Source organism: Myxine glutinosa, chromosome 9 (assembly GCF_964187855.1).
Source record: "Myxine glutinosa chromosome 9, kmMyxGlut1.1, whole genome shotgun sequence".
NCBI lineage: Eukaryota > Metazoa > Chordata > Myxini > Myxiniformes > Myxinidae > Myxine > Myxine glutinosa.
In genome coordinates this window covers 138566510-138585007 of record NC_136269.1, presented here as the reverse complement: position 1 = coordinate 138585007, position 18498 = coordinate 138566510, and the positions used below count along the sequence as shown (strand labels likewise).

The window sequence follows — 18498 nt, the reverse complement described above, 5'->3', positions numbered from 1 at the left end:
AAAGTAGCATGTACCATTTATAGTGCTTTGCATGACTCTGCCAGGGTCGGAATCGAACCACCGACCTCCCAGACTCGGAGCAGATGATCTAACCCTTTCACCACCGAGTCTGATTAAAAGCAACAACAACAACAAAAAAACTTTTCATGATAATCAGCCAATTTATTTCATCTATGTGATAACCTCTCTCTCTTTCTTTGATGTACCAGACTCTTTGCAGACCGTCGGTGCCGCCAAATCAGCTTCCTGAGTTTAGGGTTATACTGGGTAGTTTGCCATTGCCTTCCCAGCAGGAGTTAGGGCAGGAAAATTGGAATTTGTTCATGGTCCCGGCGAGAGGTTTTTTTTTTTTGTTTTTTTTTGTATACAAGATCGAGGCTTCGTGTAAGAGCTAACATGAATCACAAAAAAACAACAACAAACGGACACACAAAACATACAAAAAAGGGAGCGGTAGACAATATGGGGAGAGAGAGGGAAGCACACAAACACAACATTTGAGAGCAGGGAGATGTGTGGAAGGGAGAGGGCTTGGGGGGAGGAGGCGTGGGAAGGGGATGGAAGAGGTAAAAACTCCTTTCCAAGGAGCAGTTTCGGAGATATAGAGGTGCAAAGCTTTTCGGTTTTTCTAAGATGGTGCCAATACCACGTGATCTATTACGTCATAATTATCACAAAAATGTATACAGGAGGAGGCGTTCCCATGGTGAAAATTTCATGTCAATTGGACTAATGGTAGCAGAGAAAACGAATTTTAAAGGGAATAAATCTCCAAAATGCCAGCAAAAGGGACATACATACGTACATACATACATACACACATACATACACACACATACATACATACAGTCGTGGCCAAAAATATTGGCACCCTTGCACTTTTTTCAAATAATGCACCATTTCTTCCAGAAAATTGTTGAAATTAAAAAATATTTTGTTATCAACATTTGTATTTCTTTGGTTTGCAGTGGAACAAAACAAAAAAAGCTGAAAAAATTAATAAATCTTAGCTTATTCCACACAGAAATCCTAAAATAGCCCGGACAATATTATTGGCACATTTTAGAAGTTTTTTTAATTATTACTATTATTTTTTATTATATATATATATATATATATATACATATATATATATATTAATTTTTTTAAAATACAGAATCGAGGCTCATGTAAGAGCCAACATATTGAACATGAAAACATGCACAGACACATAAAACATACAATGATGGGAGCAGGAGACTTGAGGGGGAGAGAGAGAAGCACACAACCACAGCAAAAGTAGAGAATAGGGACGTCGGTAGATCTGTGGAAGGGAGAAGGCTGGGGTGGAGTAATGGGTACATGGTAGAAACCAAATGAACACGACCAGGAATATCACAACTAGGAATTTCAGGAAAGAAGTTGGGGATTGAAAGAGGTGGATTTGGGGTGTTTTAACGGGGGAAGAAAGGATCAAGGTTTTGGATGGGGAAGATAAGAGATGGTGGTGAACAGCTGTTTTAAAGACCTGGAGGGTGGAGAGGGAATGAAGAGAGTGTGGGAGTTTGTTCCAGAGGCAGGAAAAAAGAGGAATGAAAGAGTGAAGGTGAGAAGAGAGTCTTGATTTTGGCAGTTTAGCCAGAAGAGGGTTGCTGGCAGATCTTGTGCATCCTGCAGGAATACTTGGGGGACAGAGCACAGATAGAGCTGGGGGAGCAAGGCCGGAGAGGAGTCGGTAGAAGACAGAAAGACCGCCTACCTGCCTGCTGTGAGAGAGGCCCTCAGAATCAGCTTCATTGCGGGAGATTCCAATGATTCTGAAAGCTTTGGTTTCAACATCGTGAAGCCGAGCCAGGTGTGAGGCAGGAGCACCAGCCCAGAGGGGAGAACAGTATTCCATTGAGCTGCGGATGAAAGCCTTGTATGTGGTGAGGAGCTCAGAAGTGCCAGGGAAGGACTTCGCACGACGGATGATGCCCAGTCGGCGACTGGTTTTGGAGGCCAGCTTAGAAATGTGGTTTTCCCAGGAAAGATCATGGCAGATAATGAGACGCAAAAACTTGAGTGACAGAACTTCTTCAAGAAGATTGTTCAGAAAGTAGATTGGAGGGTTGTCCAGACGGTCTTTTCGTAGAGACATAGTGAGTGTGAGATTTGTCAGGATTGAAAGACATGTTCCACTTGTTTGACCAGTTTGTGATATTTTCCAGGTCTGCAGAGAGTGAAGAGGGTGCTGCCTGCCGATCTAAGGGTTGAGGTATGGAGCAGCAGAGAGTGGAGTCATCAGCAAAGAGATAGAGAGGATTTTCCAGAGAGTCGGAGAGATCATTAATACAACAACATGAACAGGAAGGGGAGATGAGAGAATTCCATTCAGGGCCACACGTTGACTGTGACTGGTGAGGAAGTCCGAAAGCCATGCGTGGATGTTTCCAAGGATACCATAAGAGGAGAGTTTGGCGAGCAGGGCAGGGTGCCAGACCATATCGACGTCACATGATATGTAAAGGGAGACTGCTCTGATTTCCTGTTTGGTGTTGAGGTCCTCCATCCGTTGTTGAGACAGCAGAAGCAGCATGCCCAGAGTAGAATGACCTGGTCCGAATACAAATTGATGACCAGAGATAAAGCCATTGGCGAAGAGGAAGGATTTGATGTCAGAAGCGATGATTGATTCCATGGCCTTGCTGATTATTGGGTGCAGGCTGATTGGTCTGTAGTTGCAAGGATCTGTTTTTACATCTTTTTTGTGTGAAGCGGAAATGTTGGCTGAAAGCGGTAATGCAAAGTTGTTAGAAATAATTAGATTTCAAGCAGGTGATTCTCCTTTAAACTCACCTGTGGTGAGATGCCGGTGCATGCAATATAAAAATCACTCATTCATCCAGTTTGAAAAGAGAAAAGGAGTCATTTTGCTGTTTTGTGCACTGTGTGTACTGCAATACAACAACAACAACATGCATTTTAAGGCCATTTTCCCTGCTAGAGCGGGGGTTAGCCTTGCGGTCCCCATGACAATCTTCTCCATCTTGCCCTATTTTCTGCATCTCTCCTTGTTAACCCCCTTGCCCGCATTTCTTCTTCCACCATCTTTAGCCAAGTCTTTCTCGGTCTTCCCCGTCCTCTACTTCCTTCTACATTCATTTCCATCACTCTTCTCAACCAGTCACTTTCATCCTTCCTCAACACATGACCAAACCATCTCAACCTGTTCCTCTTCACAGCATCAATCACAGGCTCTATTCCCATCATTTTTCGCAATTCATCATTTGTCTTCCTCTCTCTCAACGATACTCCGCACATCCATCGAACCATTCGCATTTCCACCCTTTCCAACCTTCGTTGCTGCTCTACGTTCATTACCCATGTCTCGCTCCCATATATCATAACACTTCTCACACATGCAGCATACACCTTTCCCTTCAGCTTCAACGACACTCCCCTCCTCATCAGCACGCCACTCAGTTCCCGAAACTTCTTACATGCACATCTCACTCCAGCAACCGTTGCCGTGTCTGATCCACCTTCTCCATTCAGCATGTCTCCGAGGTAGCAAAATGTTTTCACACCTTCCAGATTCACGCCGTCTCCAACATCCAACTCAACATTTCCTCCCTCTGCAGCTCCGTCTGTGCACACCTTACATTTGAATGTAGCTGCCACACTGGTTAGTGACCCTCTCAGACCACTACATTTTTGATGAACCCACTCGGTGCACATTGTACATTGAATGGAGTTCACTCCGACACCCTTCCTGCACACAGCACAGGGCCACTTCCCAGTTCTTTCCACCTCACCACATGCTTTACCACTTGCCATCACCTTCGTCTTTCCGATATTCACGTTCAGACCTTTTGTCTCCATACATTCCTTCCACTTGTTCATCTTTTCCTTCAGTCCATCCATACTTTCCGCAATCAACACCAGATCATCTGCATACAACAACTCCCACGGTAAACCCTCCTTTACGTTCTGAGCCAGCACCTCCATCACAGCTACAAATAGTAGTGGACTTTGTACCGACCCCTGATGCACTCCCACCTTCACCTCAAACTCACCACTGTTCCCGTCCTTCGTCCTTACAGCTGTGCGCGCTCTTTTGTACATTGCCATCACTACTCTGATCAACCATTCCTCCACTCCTAACTTCATCATTGCCCATGTCAATACTTTGCGTGGAACCCCATCGAATGCTTTCTCCAGATCAACAAACCCAAGAAACAACTTCTTCCTCTTCTCCACGTACTTCTCCTGCAACTGCCTCACAATAAAAAGCGCGTCTGTCGTTCCTCTTCCTGGCATAAATCCAAACTGAATTTCGTCGATCTTCACTTTGTTCCTTATTCTCCTCTCCAACACCCTTTCCAATACCTTCATTCCATGCTCCAATAACTTTATCGCTCGGTACGAGCCACACTCTAGAGGGTCACCTTTTCCCTTGTATAGAGGGACGAGGGTACTCAGTTCCCAATCCACTGGAATGCGGCCTTCTTTCACTGCCAGATTACAGATCTCTGTCATTCTCTTAACACCCCAACTTCCTGCTGCCTTCAACATATCTCCCACAACTCCCGTCAGCCCTCCCGCTTTTCTACTCTTCATTGCTTTTATCGCTTCGTCAACTTCCTTCTCAGTTATCTTCTCTGCCGGTCCTAAAACTGGGTTACTCTCTATGTTGCCATCCAATTCATTCTTTGTATTCAACAGCATTTCCATATATCTTTTCCATCTTCTTTTAATTCCATCTGGGTCCACAACGATTTGTCCCACTTCATCCTTCAAGCAACTCACCCCCATCACATCACACTTTGCTTTCGCTGTCTGCTTTGCAATCCTGAATACTGCTCTCTGACCCTTTTCCGAATCCAAGCGTTCTCCGAACATTTTCCTACATGCCTCCTGCGCCTTTGCTTCCTCTTTCTTCGCAGCCTTCTTGGCTGCCTTATAACTTTCATGCTCTGCTGTTTCTGCCCCCGTACCGTGCCTTCTGCCACTCCTTGAACTTCTTCCTCTTCTCGTCAATCCTCTTTCCAACTTCATCATCCCACCACTGTGTTTCCGAGTGATTCGGTGGTCCTTTTGTCCATCCACATACCTCACCAACGGCTCCCAACAGACTAGCTTTCATTGACATCCAACCACTTTCAAGCTCAACCACATCATCCTCTACCCTACTCAGCCTCTCTTTTAATGCCTCCCTTACTGTCACCTCTTTCAACCTCCTCCTCTGTGAACTGCAATAAGCATGGAGAAAAGAAAGAAAACCAGAGAATTGTCTGAGGAGGTCAGACACAATATTGTAGCCAAACATGGACAATCTCAAGACTACCAGTCCATCTCCAGAGACCTTGATGTTCCTGTGTCCACCGTACGGATTGTTATCAGGAAGTTTAAGGCCCATGGCACTGTATCCAACCTCCCTGGATGTGGCCGAAAGAGAAAACTTGATCGCAGATTGTGGCAAAGGATTGTTTGAATGGTGGAGAAAGCACCTCGATCAACTGCCAAACAGATTCAAGCTGACATTCAGACACACGGTACGACATTTTCAACTCCACCATCCTTCACCACCTAAATGAAAGGAGACCCAGGAGGAACCCCACTGCTGAGAGAGAGACATAAGAAAGCCCGACTGGAGTTTTCTAAAACACACCTGAACAAACTAAAATCCTCTGGGAGAATGTCTTGTGGACAGATGAGACTAAATTAGAGCTTTTTGGTAAAGCACATCATCTCTATGTTTACAGAAAACAAAATGAAGCCTTCAAAGAAAAGAACACCCTCCCTACAGTCAAACATGGAGGAGGTTCCGTGATGTTTTGGGGTTGCTGTGCTGCCTCTGGCACTAGGTGCCTGGAATGTGTGCATGGCATCATGAAATCAGGAGATTGACAAGGCATTTTGGAGCACGATGTTCAACCCAGTGCCAGAAAGCTGGGTCTCCATCGCAGGTCATGGGTCTTGCAGCAGGACAATGACCCCAAACACACTTCAAAAAGCATCCAGGAATGGTTCAAGACAAAATGCTGGACTGTTCTGAAGTGGCCAGCAAATGAGGCCAGATCTAAATCCCATTGAACACCTGTTGGGAGATCTGAAAACAGCAGCTGGGAGAAGGCACCCTTCAAATCTGGGAGAACTGGAGCAGTTTACACAAGAAGAGTGGGACAAACTGCCAGCAGAGAGGTGGAGGAAGCTCATTCATGGCTATAGGTAGTGCTTGACTGCAGTTATTTTGTCCAAAGGCCGTGCTACCAAATATTAAGTCTTGGGTGTCAATAATTTTGCCAATGCCATTTTTTTTAATTTTCTGATTTAAAAGGATATATTAAGTTCTGAATCACAAACAAAGGTTCTGTAATATTAATAGTGAAATCAAGAATTGTGGAGACCAAATACTTCAACTTATTTTTGGAGAAAATTGTGAGTTATTTGAAAAAAGTGCAAGGGTGCCAATATCTTTGGCCACGACTGTACATACATACACACACACACACACACATACACACACACACACACACACACACACACACATACTACCCACATACATACAGTCACGTGAAAAAGTAAGTACACCCCATGTAAAGTTTTGACTTTTTCAACATATTTCAACATGCAGCTATTTGATCTTCATTTCAACAATATTGATAGATAAAGGTGATATAATATAACAAATGTCATGAAACATTTACATTTTGTCATCCATTGTATTATTTAAATAAACATAAATGCAAATTTCGCATGTGGAAAAAGTAAGTACACCCTTGGCTCTAATAGGTGGTATTGCCCCCTTTGGCAGAAACAACCTCAAGTAGGCGTTTCTTATAACTGTCTACCAGTCTCTGACATCGACTGGGAGAAATATTTGCCCACTCCATGCAGAATTCTTTCAGCTGTGCGATGTTTGAGGGGTTTCTTGCATGCACAGCACGTTTCAAATCCCCCCACAACATCTCGATGGGATTTAGATCCAGGCTTTGCCTTGGCCATTCTAGAACCCTCCATTTCTTTCTTTTCAGCCATTCCTTGGTGGATTTACTGGTATGTTTAGGGTCATTGTCATGTTGCAAGGTCCACCTTCGGTTGAGCTTCAACTTTCCGACAGACGGCCTCACATTATCCTCAAGCACCCTCTGGTACAATGAAGAATTAATAGTGGATTCTATGATGATGAACTGCCAGGGCCCTGATGCAGCAAAGCTGCCCCAAGCCATAATATTTCCACCACCATGCTTTACAGTTGGTGTCAGGTTCTTGTGGTCAAATGGTGTCTTTGGTTTTCACCAAACATGTCTTCTGGTACTGTGGCCAAATAGCTCTACCTTTGACTCATCTGTCCAGAGCACATTGTTCCAGAAGTGCTGGTCTTTGCCTCGGTGTTCATTGGTAAACTTTAGTCTTGCCCTGATGTTCTTTCTGGACAGCAAAGGTTTCCTCCTGGCACACCTCCTATGTAGATCAAATTTGTGCAGCCTCTTTCTAATGGTAGACTCGTGCACTTTGACATCAACAGTGGCAAGAGCTACCTGTAGGTCCCGTGATGACATTCTGGGTTTCTTGGAGACTTCTATCAGCATCTTGCGGTCTGCCCTCGGGCTGAACTTGCTGAGGCGGCCTGGCCTGAACAAGCTGGCAGTTATTTGGAATCTTCTCCACTTGTAGATGATCTTCCGGACAGTCGAATGATTGATTTCAAATTGTTTGGAGATCTTTTTAAATCCCTTCCCAGACTCGTGGGCATCTATAACCTTCTTTCTGAAGGCCTCAGAGTGCTCTTTTGATCTAGGCATGGTGATGCCGCACACTACAACAACAAAGGGCAAACCAAACGAAATGTCTGAGGTTTAAATAAGACAGTTTCCTCCATGATCCTCTCGAACGATGTTCTAATCATTTGCACCTCAGCTGGTGCACCTGATTCTAATTTTAGGTATTTGAAGGAGTGATAAATGTAGGGGTGTACTTACTTTTTCCACATGCGAAATTTGCATTTATGTTTATTTTAATTATAGAATGGACTACAAAATGTAAATGTTTCATGATATTTGTTATACTAGGGCATTGCCCGTACTATATATATATCTAAAATTATATCCCCCCCCTCTATTTACATGAAATGGTTTGGTCCAAAGCGAACGGCTTGCGAGTACGGTGACAATCCCCCCCCTCTATTTACATGAAATGGTTTGGTCCAAAGCGAACGGCTTGCGAGTACGGTGACAATCCCCCCCCCTCTATTTACATGAAATGGTTTGGTCCAAAGCGAACGGCTTGCGAGTACGGTGACAATCCCCCCCCCTCTATTTACATGAAATGGTTTGGTCCAAAGCGAACGGCTTGCGGAGTTTGGTAAAGAAATCGCCATAGCTCGGTAACTACTTGTCCGATTAATATGAAACCTTGAAAAGGCACATCCTCGGGTCCCCAGCAATATACCTGGCAAGTTTCAAGTATATCGGACCCGTGGTTGTCGAGAAACAGCGGTCACAGACAAACACACAGACATACACACATACACACACACACACACACACACACAGAGATTACTGGAATTATAGATAGATTATATCACCTTTATCTATCAATATTGTTGAAATGAAGATCAAATAGCTGTATGTTGAAATACGTTGAAAAAGTCAAAACTTTCCATGGGGTGTACTTACTTTTTCACGTGACTGTACATACATACATACATACATGCATACACCGGACGGACAGACAAACGCTGTTCCACACGGCATTTCTCTACGGGCTATGCCATAAAGTGTGGTTGTATCTTGGCCAATGACGTTTGAATGCTGAGATTTCTCTGAACATTGCAATTCCCAATAGACGAGGTTTGAAGGACAGCTTGAGGTTCGTGACGTCACTCGAACAGGTGTGCCCTGATTGGTTGGTTGTTGTGTGTCTGGGCAGAGTTTTTGGCCTTTGTAAGTGTGAGAGGAGAGCCGGTTGCTGCACAGTGTTGAATAGAGAACTTTGTGGCCTCAAGTCCTTGTCCTCGGAGAGACAAGGTCAAACGTGCACCGAGGGATCCGGAATCAGTCATTTGGCCAAATCAGGAAAAAGGATCATCACTCACCATGTGGGGGTTTGAGGAGGTCGTCATTTACCTGGTGCTGCAGAGACTGTGGGGTAAGTGGTTCATACTAGATTGGGGTCCATAGGAGACTAAATGTGCTCAGATCTCCCAAACAGCAATTAATCTACCCATCTTCTCCGTTTCCTTTTCCCCCCACTTCTTGTCGTGTGTGTGTGTGCGCATGTGTGTTTCAGTCATAGTTTAGGGCTGCTTCTTGTCGTGTGTGTGTGTGTGTGTGTGTGTGTGTGTGTGTGTGTGTGTGTGTGTGTGTGTGTGTGTGTGTGTGTGTGTGTGTCAGTCATCGTTGAGGTAGACGAGCCAGTTTGTGTTTTATTCGGAGTTTGCGCGTCTCGCCATTCCCAAACAGTCATTTGAATGGTAGTTCGGGTCCGCTCAGGTAAGTTGAGTACCGCTCGGTGACCTGCGTCCAATGTAATCGCAATGACCAATCGCTTTACAATACACAGGCACAAAGAATTAGTGTATTTTATTTAGTGTGACGACATTCCATCAAATAATGCTCCTTTATGCTCCTGCATTCCATCTTTCACTTTTGGATGCCATGATTTCTCCTGGGTCGCAGATAAATAGAGCGTTATGGAGTGTATCCCAATAGGAAGCCTATTCCCAATATGAAGCCTATTCCAAAGCTATTCCCAATAGGAAGCCTATTCCCAAAGCTATTCCCAAAAGGAAGCCTATTCCCAAAGCTATTCCCAATAGGAAGCCTATTCCCAAAGGTATTCCCAATAGGAAGCCTATTCCAAAATCTAAAACCAATAAGAAGCCGATTCCCAAAGCTATTCCCAATAGGAAGCCTATTCCCAAAGCTATTCCCAATAGGAAGCCTATTCCCAAAGCTATTCCCAATATGAAGCCTATTCCAAAGCTATTCCCAATAGGAAGCCTATTCCCAAAGCTATTCCCAAAAGGAAGCCTATTCCCAAAGCTATTCCCAATAGGAAGCCTATTCCCAAAGGTATTCCCAATAGGAAGCCTATTCCAAAATCTAAAACCAATAAGAAGCCGATTCCCAAAGCTATTCCCAATAGGAAGCCTATTCCCAAAGCTATTCCCAATAGGAAGCCTATTCCCAAAGCTATTCCCAATAGGAAGCCTATTCCCAAAGCTATTCCCAATAGGAAGCCTATTCCCAAAGCTATTCCCAATAGGAAGCCTATTCCCAAAGCTATTCCGAATAGGAAGCCTATTCCCAAAGCTATTACCAATAGGAAGCCTATTCCCAAAGCTATTCCAAATAGGAAGCCTATTCCCAATAGGAAGCCTATTCCCAAAGCTATTCCCAATAGGAAGCCTATTCCCAAAGGTATTCCCAATAGGAAGCCTATTCCAAAATCTATAACCAATAAGAAGCCGATTCCCAAAGCTATTCCCAATAGGAAGCCTATTCCCAAAGCTATTCCCAATAGGAAGCCTATTCCCAAAGCTATTCCCAATAGGAAGCCTATTCCCAAAGCTATTACCAATCGGAAGCCTATTCCCAAAGCTATTCCCAATAGGAAGCCTATTCCCAATAGGAAGCCTATTCCCAATAGGAAGCCTATTCCCAAAGATATTCCGAATAGGAAGCCTATTCCCAAAGCTATTCCGAATAGGAAGCCTATTCCCAAAGCTATTACCAATAGGAAGCCTATTCCCAAAGCTATTCCCAATAGGAAGCCTATTCCCAATAGGAAGCCTATTCCCAAAGCTATTCCCAATAGGAAGCCTATTCCCAAATCTATAACCAATAGGAAGCCTATTCCCAATAGGAAGCCTATTCCCAAAGATATTCCGAATAGGAAGCCTATTCCCAAAGCTATTCCGAATAGGAAGCCTATTCCCAAAGCTATTCCGAATAGGAAGCCTATTCCCAAAGCTATTACCAATCGGAAGCCTATTCCCAAAGCTATTACCAATCGGAAGCCTATTCCCAAAGCTATTCCCAATAGGAAGCCTATTCCCAATAGGAAGCCTATTCCCAATAGGAAGCCTATTCCCAAAGATATTCCGAATAGGAAGCCTATTCCCAAAGCTATTACCAATAAGAAGCCGATTCCCAAAGCTATTCCCAATAGGAAGCCTATTCCCAAAGCTATTCCCAATAGGAAGCCTATTCCCAAAGATATTCCGAATAGGAAGCCTATTCCCAAAGCTATTACCAATCGGAAGCCTATTCCCAAAGCTATTCCCAATAGGAAGCCTATTCCCAATAGGAAGCCTATTCCCAATAGGAAGCCTATTCCCAAAGATATTCCGAATAGGAAGCCTATTCCCAAAGCTATTCCGAATAGGAAGCCTATTCCCAAAGCTATTACCAATAGGAAGCCTATTCCCAAAGCTATTCCCAATAGGAAGCCTATTCCCAATAGGAAGCCTATTCCCAAAGCTATTCCCAATAGGAAGCCTATTCCCAAATCTATAACCAATAGGAAGCCTATTCCCAATAGGAAGCCTATTCCCAAAGCTATTCCCAATAGGAAGCCTATTCCCAAAGCTATTCCCAATAGGAAGCCTATTCCCAAAGCTATTCCCAATAGGAAGCCTATTCCCAAAGCTATTCCCAATAGGAAGCCTATTCCCAAAGCTATTACCAATCGGAAGCCTATTCCCAAAGCTATTCCCAATAGGAAGCCTATTCCCAATAGGAAGCCTATTCCCAATAGGAAGCCTATTCCCAAAGATATTCCGAATAGGAAGCCTATTCCCAAAGCTATTCCGAATAGGAAGCCTATTCCCAAAGCTATTCCGAATAGGAAGCCTATTCCCAAAGCTATTACCAATAGGAAGCCTATTCCCAAAGCTATTCCCAATAGGAAGCCTATTCCCAATAGGAAGCCTATTCCCAAATCTATAACCAATAGGAAGCCTATTTCAGCACGTGGAATTTCAGCACGCGGATCGGTATGGCCTCCTTTTCCCCACTTTTTTTTTTTCTTTCTCATGACAAAATGCTTTCTTGACTGTTATAAACTTTACTCGGTTCTCTAAGTGTGTCTAAGTCTAAGGTTCAGAAATCCTGTTCTTTTTGGTGAACCGGCACCATCTCGCTCTGTCCAAATGAAAGGTAGCCAATGCCGCTCAAAGCTAGGATCAGGGTCTCGAAGACACAAGTCTGTGGCCACATAGACTTCTACATCTTTTTATTGCTTTATACCTTTCCTTCATTTTGCCAACGGTTCTTGCCACCGTTCTTGATCCTTCTGGGGTCGTGTCCATTCGTTGCCAAAGTCCAGGCAGCACTTTGGCACTGGGCCCTTAATTTCAGTTGGCTGACAGGTAAATGTTCGCATCCCTGGCACATGATGTGGGCAAAGTCCAAAGTCATTTACCATACTACATGTGTGCTGTTGACTACTAACGTCTTTGTAATTTAGTAAAAGTACACTGATGCCGCCAAAAAGTCTTCGTCCTGAATGTGATTTACCGACAAACCTCTCAATGAGCCTTTGCTTCCGAGAAAGCCAAAACATTACACTCAGTTTACCTTGTTCCAAGAAAAGCATGGATGAATGGTGAGTAAGGAATGTTCAAAATATCCCTTTAACAACAAAACCTGTGGTGATAGATTGCGGCGTTTGTTTAAACTAATCCCTCAGCAGCACATTGGCTCCTTTCTACCTTTTGTGTGGTATAAACTGGTTGTTACCTGCCCAGAGGAGAGGGTATCACATTTGGGTCCATTTGTTCCTTCCGAACTTGAAGTACTGCACTGCATATTGGTTGGTCTGGTGTGTTAGTCAATTACCGACTAGTCACAACCTGACTCCAATCTTCATGAAACGTAACCACCTGCTAGGGGTAGTCAAAAGCTAGAAGTCGATTGTTTTTGAGTTCAATCGGTCAAAAGGTCACATTGTTAATTTTCATCTGATTGACTAAATATCTATCTGTATAAACACAGTATCTTACGATAATTCACCAAATGTTCGTCCGTCTGTCTGTCTGCCCGTCCGTTCATTCGAAGGTACCGCAAAAACGGCTGAACCGATCGCAACGATATTTTGGGTGGGTAATCCTGGGATCTTCTGGAGTAAAATAAGCTATATTGTTTTTCCAATTTCAGCTTTGGTCTCCAGCATTTTCAGGTTTGGACTCCTGCATAACGTTATTTTCCCGGGTGCCGCACAAACGGCTGCACGCCTGCACCGATCGGACCCGGTGACCTCGGACAACGACCTTTTATAAGGACATGGGTTGAATCCCTGCTTGAGAGAACGCCAACCCCCTCCCCGCCATCGCGGTCGTCTCTCCAACTCACAATCCCATGAGATATGCGGAAAGGACCACCCAAAACCAATTATTTTCTTTTCGATTCATATATAAACATCATTAAAAGTAAATAATGACCTCGGCCAAAGTTCAAACGACGTTAGTTTAATCTCTCCATGTAATGAGAGAATTCCACATAGCTATTTGGGCGGTGTATATGCTAACAGATCGCTGTCTCCATCGATCTTGCCAAAGCTGTAACAGCTATCAGCTCAAAATCCTTTTAACTGTTGACTTGGTAGTTTTTACAATGAAGGAAACATTAACAATGTTGTTAAAAGTTTATTTTGTGATTGGAGTTATGTTGTTTGGAATGAAAAAAGAGATATCGAGTTCAAGTGAATGACGACATGCCGTGATGGTTTCTACTTTCTGAACGTGAACTTTGCGGATCGCCATATGCAGATTCGCCACGGACACACGAGCGATGTTTCTATACGTGAATGTACCTGTTTGTTTGCGAACGGGTACGTTTTTCATGGAAGTCCTTCACGAACCTGCTGTCCATGTCTGACGTGCGACTGAAGGTGCTACAGGAATGTGGAATTTATTGGTTTCATGCTTAAGCATTCGCCGTATCTGCATTGCCTGTTTGCTTCTGACCTCCCACCCATGCGTAGCATGGGTATCTCACTAGTATAATTAATAGACTAATGCTGTCTGGCTGTCGCACCCTGAAACGGAAATGCTTTTCGGAGAGAAAGACGTTATTAAGCAAAAGTTGCTTCAAATTAATCCGAACCTGTGGGAAAATTTAGATTTTTTTCAATCCGCCAAAATTTTGAACCTGGGCTGTATATAGGGAATAGACCGCTGACTCAAATGCTCCTGAATTTTTTTTTCTTTCCTGTAAAGAAATATGCTCTGAGATGTCTTTGCGGTTGAGAAATGTGCTGAGACACAGGGCCTTCAGAAAGTATTCACACCCCTTGACTTTTTCACATTTTGTTGTTACAGCCTGAATTTAAAATTGATTCAACTGAAATTTTCTGTCACGGATCTACACATAATATCCTATAATGTCAATGTGGAATTTTTTGTCTAGAAATTTTTACAAATTTATTTAAAATGAAATACAGAAATATCTCATTTATATAAGTATTCAACCCCCTGAGTCAATACTTCGTAGAAACGCCTTTGGCAGTGATTACAACTTCAAGTCTTCTTGGGTATGTCTGTATCAGATTTACACATCTGGATTTGGGAACTTTCTCCCATTCTTCCTTGCAGATTTGTTCCAGCTCTGTCAAGTTGGATGCTTGTTTGTTTGTTTGCCTGTGGGCACATAATGTGCTAATGTAGGCCATATATACTACCTGGTGCTAAGCCAGTATTACACGTTATTGTTCCCCGTCGCACTGCGGAGCGAAAGGGGGACTGTGGTTTTCCCCTCTGTCCGTGTGTGCGTCCATACGTGCGTGCGTGCGTAAGCGAAGGACAGAATTCTAATTTGGTGTGTGGGTGAAACCCACTTCAAAATCCAAGATGGCTGCCGCCATGTATGTCTGAACCTTGTGAGCGGACTATCTTGAAAAATAAGCGTAGTACCAACTTCTAATCTGGTGTGTGGGTGTATCTAGGCATAAGGAAGAACGCTATTGAAAATTGCGTTGCCACGTCAAAATACAAGATGGCCGCCTTGCATCTTCCACTTTGTCAACTCGCATCACTTCACCGACAGGGGACCTAGGCATAACGCTTGTCTTTTTTCAATCTGAGTATCCTTACTATAATTCACAGACTGGTGTTTCTTTGTGTGTTTGCTTGTCACGCTACTTCCCCTACAGACTTGCTACATCGGATGACTGCAATCCCTATTAGTGTATAGGGGTGCTTTTATCTTTGCTGGTGGACTTGGGGAGGAGCGAGGGAGACGCAAATTATATTTTTGTTGTTCTTCGTATGCAGCCTGTGGCTGCTGGTTGCATCATTTCTCTGGAAGCGTGTTTGTGCCGCCACGTGCCCCAATTACCAGTGAGCTGGTACTCAATTTGCTGACCTTGACAGGCTGAGTCGACCCCCCCTGGCATTAATTCAACGATCGACCAGGATTCAGACTCAGGATCCTAGGATCCCCCAAGCCAGCACCCTAACCGCTAAACCAACACCAGGCTGCAAATTCTCAATGCAGATGTGTATAATTTAGCGCCACCTCCAGGTGGGAGAGGGTATTCCAAGTCACCACCCTTTACGGTACAGTATTGCTGTCCCCAAGTTTTCCAGTGCAGTGAGATATTTTGAATTACATGTTTGAATATGGACAATAATATAACCCACCTGGCCACTCCCATAGGGAGCAGGTCTTTCGAATCTCTATAAAGTATGTAAAATTAGAATGCGAATATGTCTATAAAGTACATACAACAATGTGAGTGTGCCTATACAGAATGTATTAAGAATCTATTATAAGAAATACAGAATCTATTAAGATCGAATGAGTACATCTATAAAGTACGTGTATTAAGAACATGAATTATAAAGTACTGTTATGTTTGTGGGGGGTAGGCAATGCAAAACCTTGGTCCAGGTAGAATTGTATAGTATACCATGCTCCGTATGTAGCGATGAAGAAGAAACCCCATGTATCATGAGTAGGAAATTTGTTTAGACGATGTCGTGTAAGCGCGTATAAATGTCCCCATGAGAGGGGTGGGGTTATGTTAATTAGTTAGGGGTTATGGGTAATTAATCCCCTGTATGTGAATTGTCTCTGTTATTTTTCCTCTGTTCCTTATGACAATGCAGCACATACACAAAGCCAGGAAATAGCGCATTGAAATACACTAAATAAAAGCTAACCAGAAACAGGACTTTGAGCACCAATGATGATGCCACCGACAGGTGGTCACAAGAGCAGGCATTGAGAGTAGAGGAAGTCAGTAAACAAAAAATGGAGTTTGCCTTAGTTAACACAGGCAGAAAGTTTGCAGAGCAAGGTGAGGTACCAGACTGTATCAAAAGCTCGTGATGTGTCTAGAGACAGCCCTGATCTCATGTCTGACATTGAGGGTCTCCGTGCATTGTTGGGAGAGTGTAACATGTCCAAGGTAGAGTAACCTGGTCTGTATCCAAATTGGTGAATTGAGATGAGGCCGTCAGAGAAAATAAAGGATTTCATGTCAGCTAGGGGTGAACTGCAATGATGGACTCCATGATTTTACTGATGACTGGAAGTAAGTTGGTAGTCCTGTAGTTGAGGGGATCCGTTTTTGCACCTTTTTCATGTAGTGCAGTGATTTTGGTGGATTTCCAAGCAGACGGAAGACTACCGAGAGCAAATGACAGGGTGAGAAGGGCAGAGAGAGGATGCACAAGAGCAGCACAGCAGGATTTCCTTTGCCTTCAATGTGTTTTCCTTCAATGAAGATTCAGTTTGGAGATATTGGAGAAAAGGGAGAGATAAAGAATGAGGTGCAGGAAGTTCAGGTAGAAGATAGAATGAGATCGTATTTTGGAGTGAAAAATCGTTTTTTACGGCATACCCTGTAGGGCAATGCCGTCTGGAACAGCGTTTGTTTGTTCATCCGGTGTATGTGTGTATGTCCTTTCCGCTGGCATTTTGTGGGTTTATTCCCTTTAAAATTAGTTGTCTCTGTAACCGTTGGTCCAACTGACACTAAATTTTCACCATAGAAGAGCCTCTTCCTGTAGAATTTTTCATGATAGTTATGACATCATAGGTCATGTGGTTCGGGCATCATCTTGGAAAACCGAAAAATTTGCACCTCCATATCTCCGAAACGGCTCCATGGAAAAAAATTTGAAAGGTGGTTCATTGTAAAGTACTCCCCATGGGAAATACCATGTGTTAATGATGATGTCATAGGTGTCTTCATTATGACGTCATAAACCGACAATAGAACACTTGATCTAATCAGTATGACATTTCTTGGGCGTGATCTAGGGATAAATTGGTCGAGAAAAAACAATCGATGACGTCATCGGTTACGTTGTATGGCAGCCATATTTTACGGGCAATGCCAGCTGGAACAGCGTTTGTCTGTTTGTCCAGTGTATATGTGTATGTCCATCACAAACGTCCAATCAGAGTTGAGGATCTGGTCGCATGATAGGGGACAGCAGATGCTCCACTCAACAGATCCAAGCCCGGCTATGCCGTTGTTAGACTGTCCGTCTTGTCTTGTTTGTTGTAACTGTTTGAGTGCTGTTGGCCATGTCATTATTCAACAATCTGTATTGTTTGTTCCTATTTAATGTGCTTGTTCTGATGGTTACCTTATCAAAAATATGGATGTTTTATTCAGTTTGCCTGAAAAAATGCCATATTTTCATATTGCAGAGTGGAAAATTAAACACCCAACCAGTTAAAAAAAATTGAAGCAAGGATGGGGGATAGGATAATGTTAAAGAGGCAGGAAGTACAACATTTTGGGGGAAAAAAGAAGCAGAACGAGAACCAATCTCAAATACCTAGACAATTTTGTTTCTAGCTGTCTGAAGAGTAGCAGATTTGACCTATACGTGGAGCAACCCCGAACCAGCAAGGCCTTTGACTTTCACCCTGTGACTTTCATCCTTTTGACTTTCACCCATTCCATTGACTTCCATCCTCTGTCCCATCATTTTGCCATGAACCTATTTTCCGTAAACAAAGGCAGAAAATAGAGTTGGATTCTGCTTCATTCAGACATGGAGGACCTGTATGATAGAGCAGTGCTGGTAAGTCATGTCAATGCATATCCAATGTTGGTGTGCTGATCCTGCGATCGCTTCTGAAAAAGAAGCAAAAGCCTATAAAATACTGCCTCCTGAATCAGGACTATTGTTGGCTCACCTGGAACGTAGTTCCGGGAAGTTTATGGGATGGCGCGTCGTCCGTTCGTCAGTCCGTAAACACTTGCAACTTCTTCTCCGAAACTCCTGATGGGATTGGGACCAAACTTGGCTAAAATGATATGTGCTATGTTGCAACTCAAGTTTGTTCACGGAATTTAAAAAATCGCGCTCTCAGGTGGTCTACCAGGGGTCAAAGTGGGTCCAGGTTTTACCCCACAAAATAGGAATTTGCTTTCTTCTCAGAAACTACACATACTATTTCGATGAAACTTGGCCACAATGTTCACCACCCGTGATATACCAACGCTTATTCGGGGCATTAAAAAAAATCTAGCTCTAAGGAGGCATACGAGGGGAGTGGAGGGGGT

General features: G+C 43.5%; 1 protein-coding gene across 3 annotated transcripts in view; it reads left to right on the top strand.

Moving 5' to 3' along the window:
* LOC137415439 (interleukin-20 receptor subunit alpha-like) overlaps window positions 1-18498 on the top strand; it is an 82089-nt gene that overhangs the window by 37463 nt on the left and 26128 nt on the right. Inside the window, exon 1 of one of the 3 annotated variants that reach the window (XM_078784997.1) lies at window positions 8879-9114. The exons of the other annotated variants lie outside the window; for them this stretch is intronic. Coding sequence (XP_078641123.1) covers window positions 9063-9114 — 52 coding nt within the window. The 5' untranslated portion in view covers window positions 8879-9062. Of the gene's footprint in view, window positions 1-8878; window positions 9115-18498 lie in introns of those variants that run through there. 3 annotated transcript variants of the gene reach the window in all.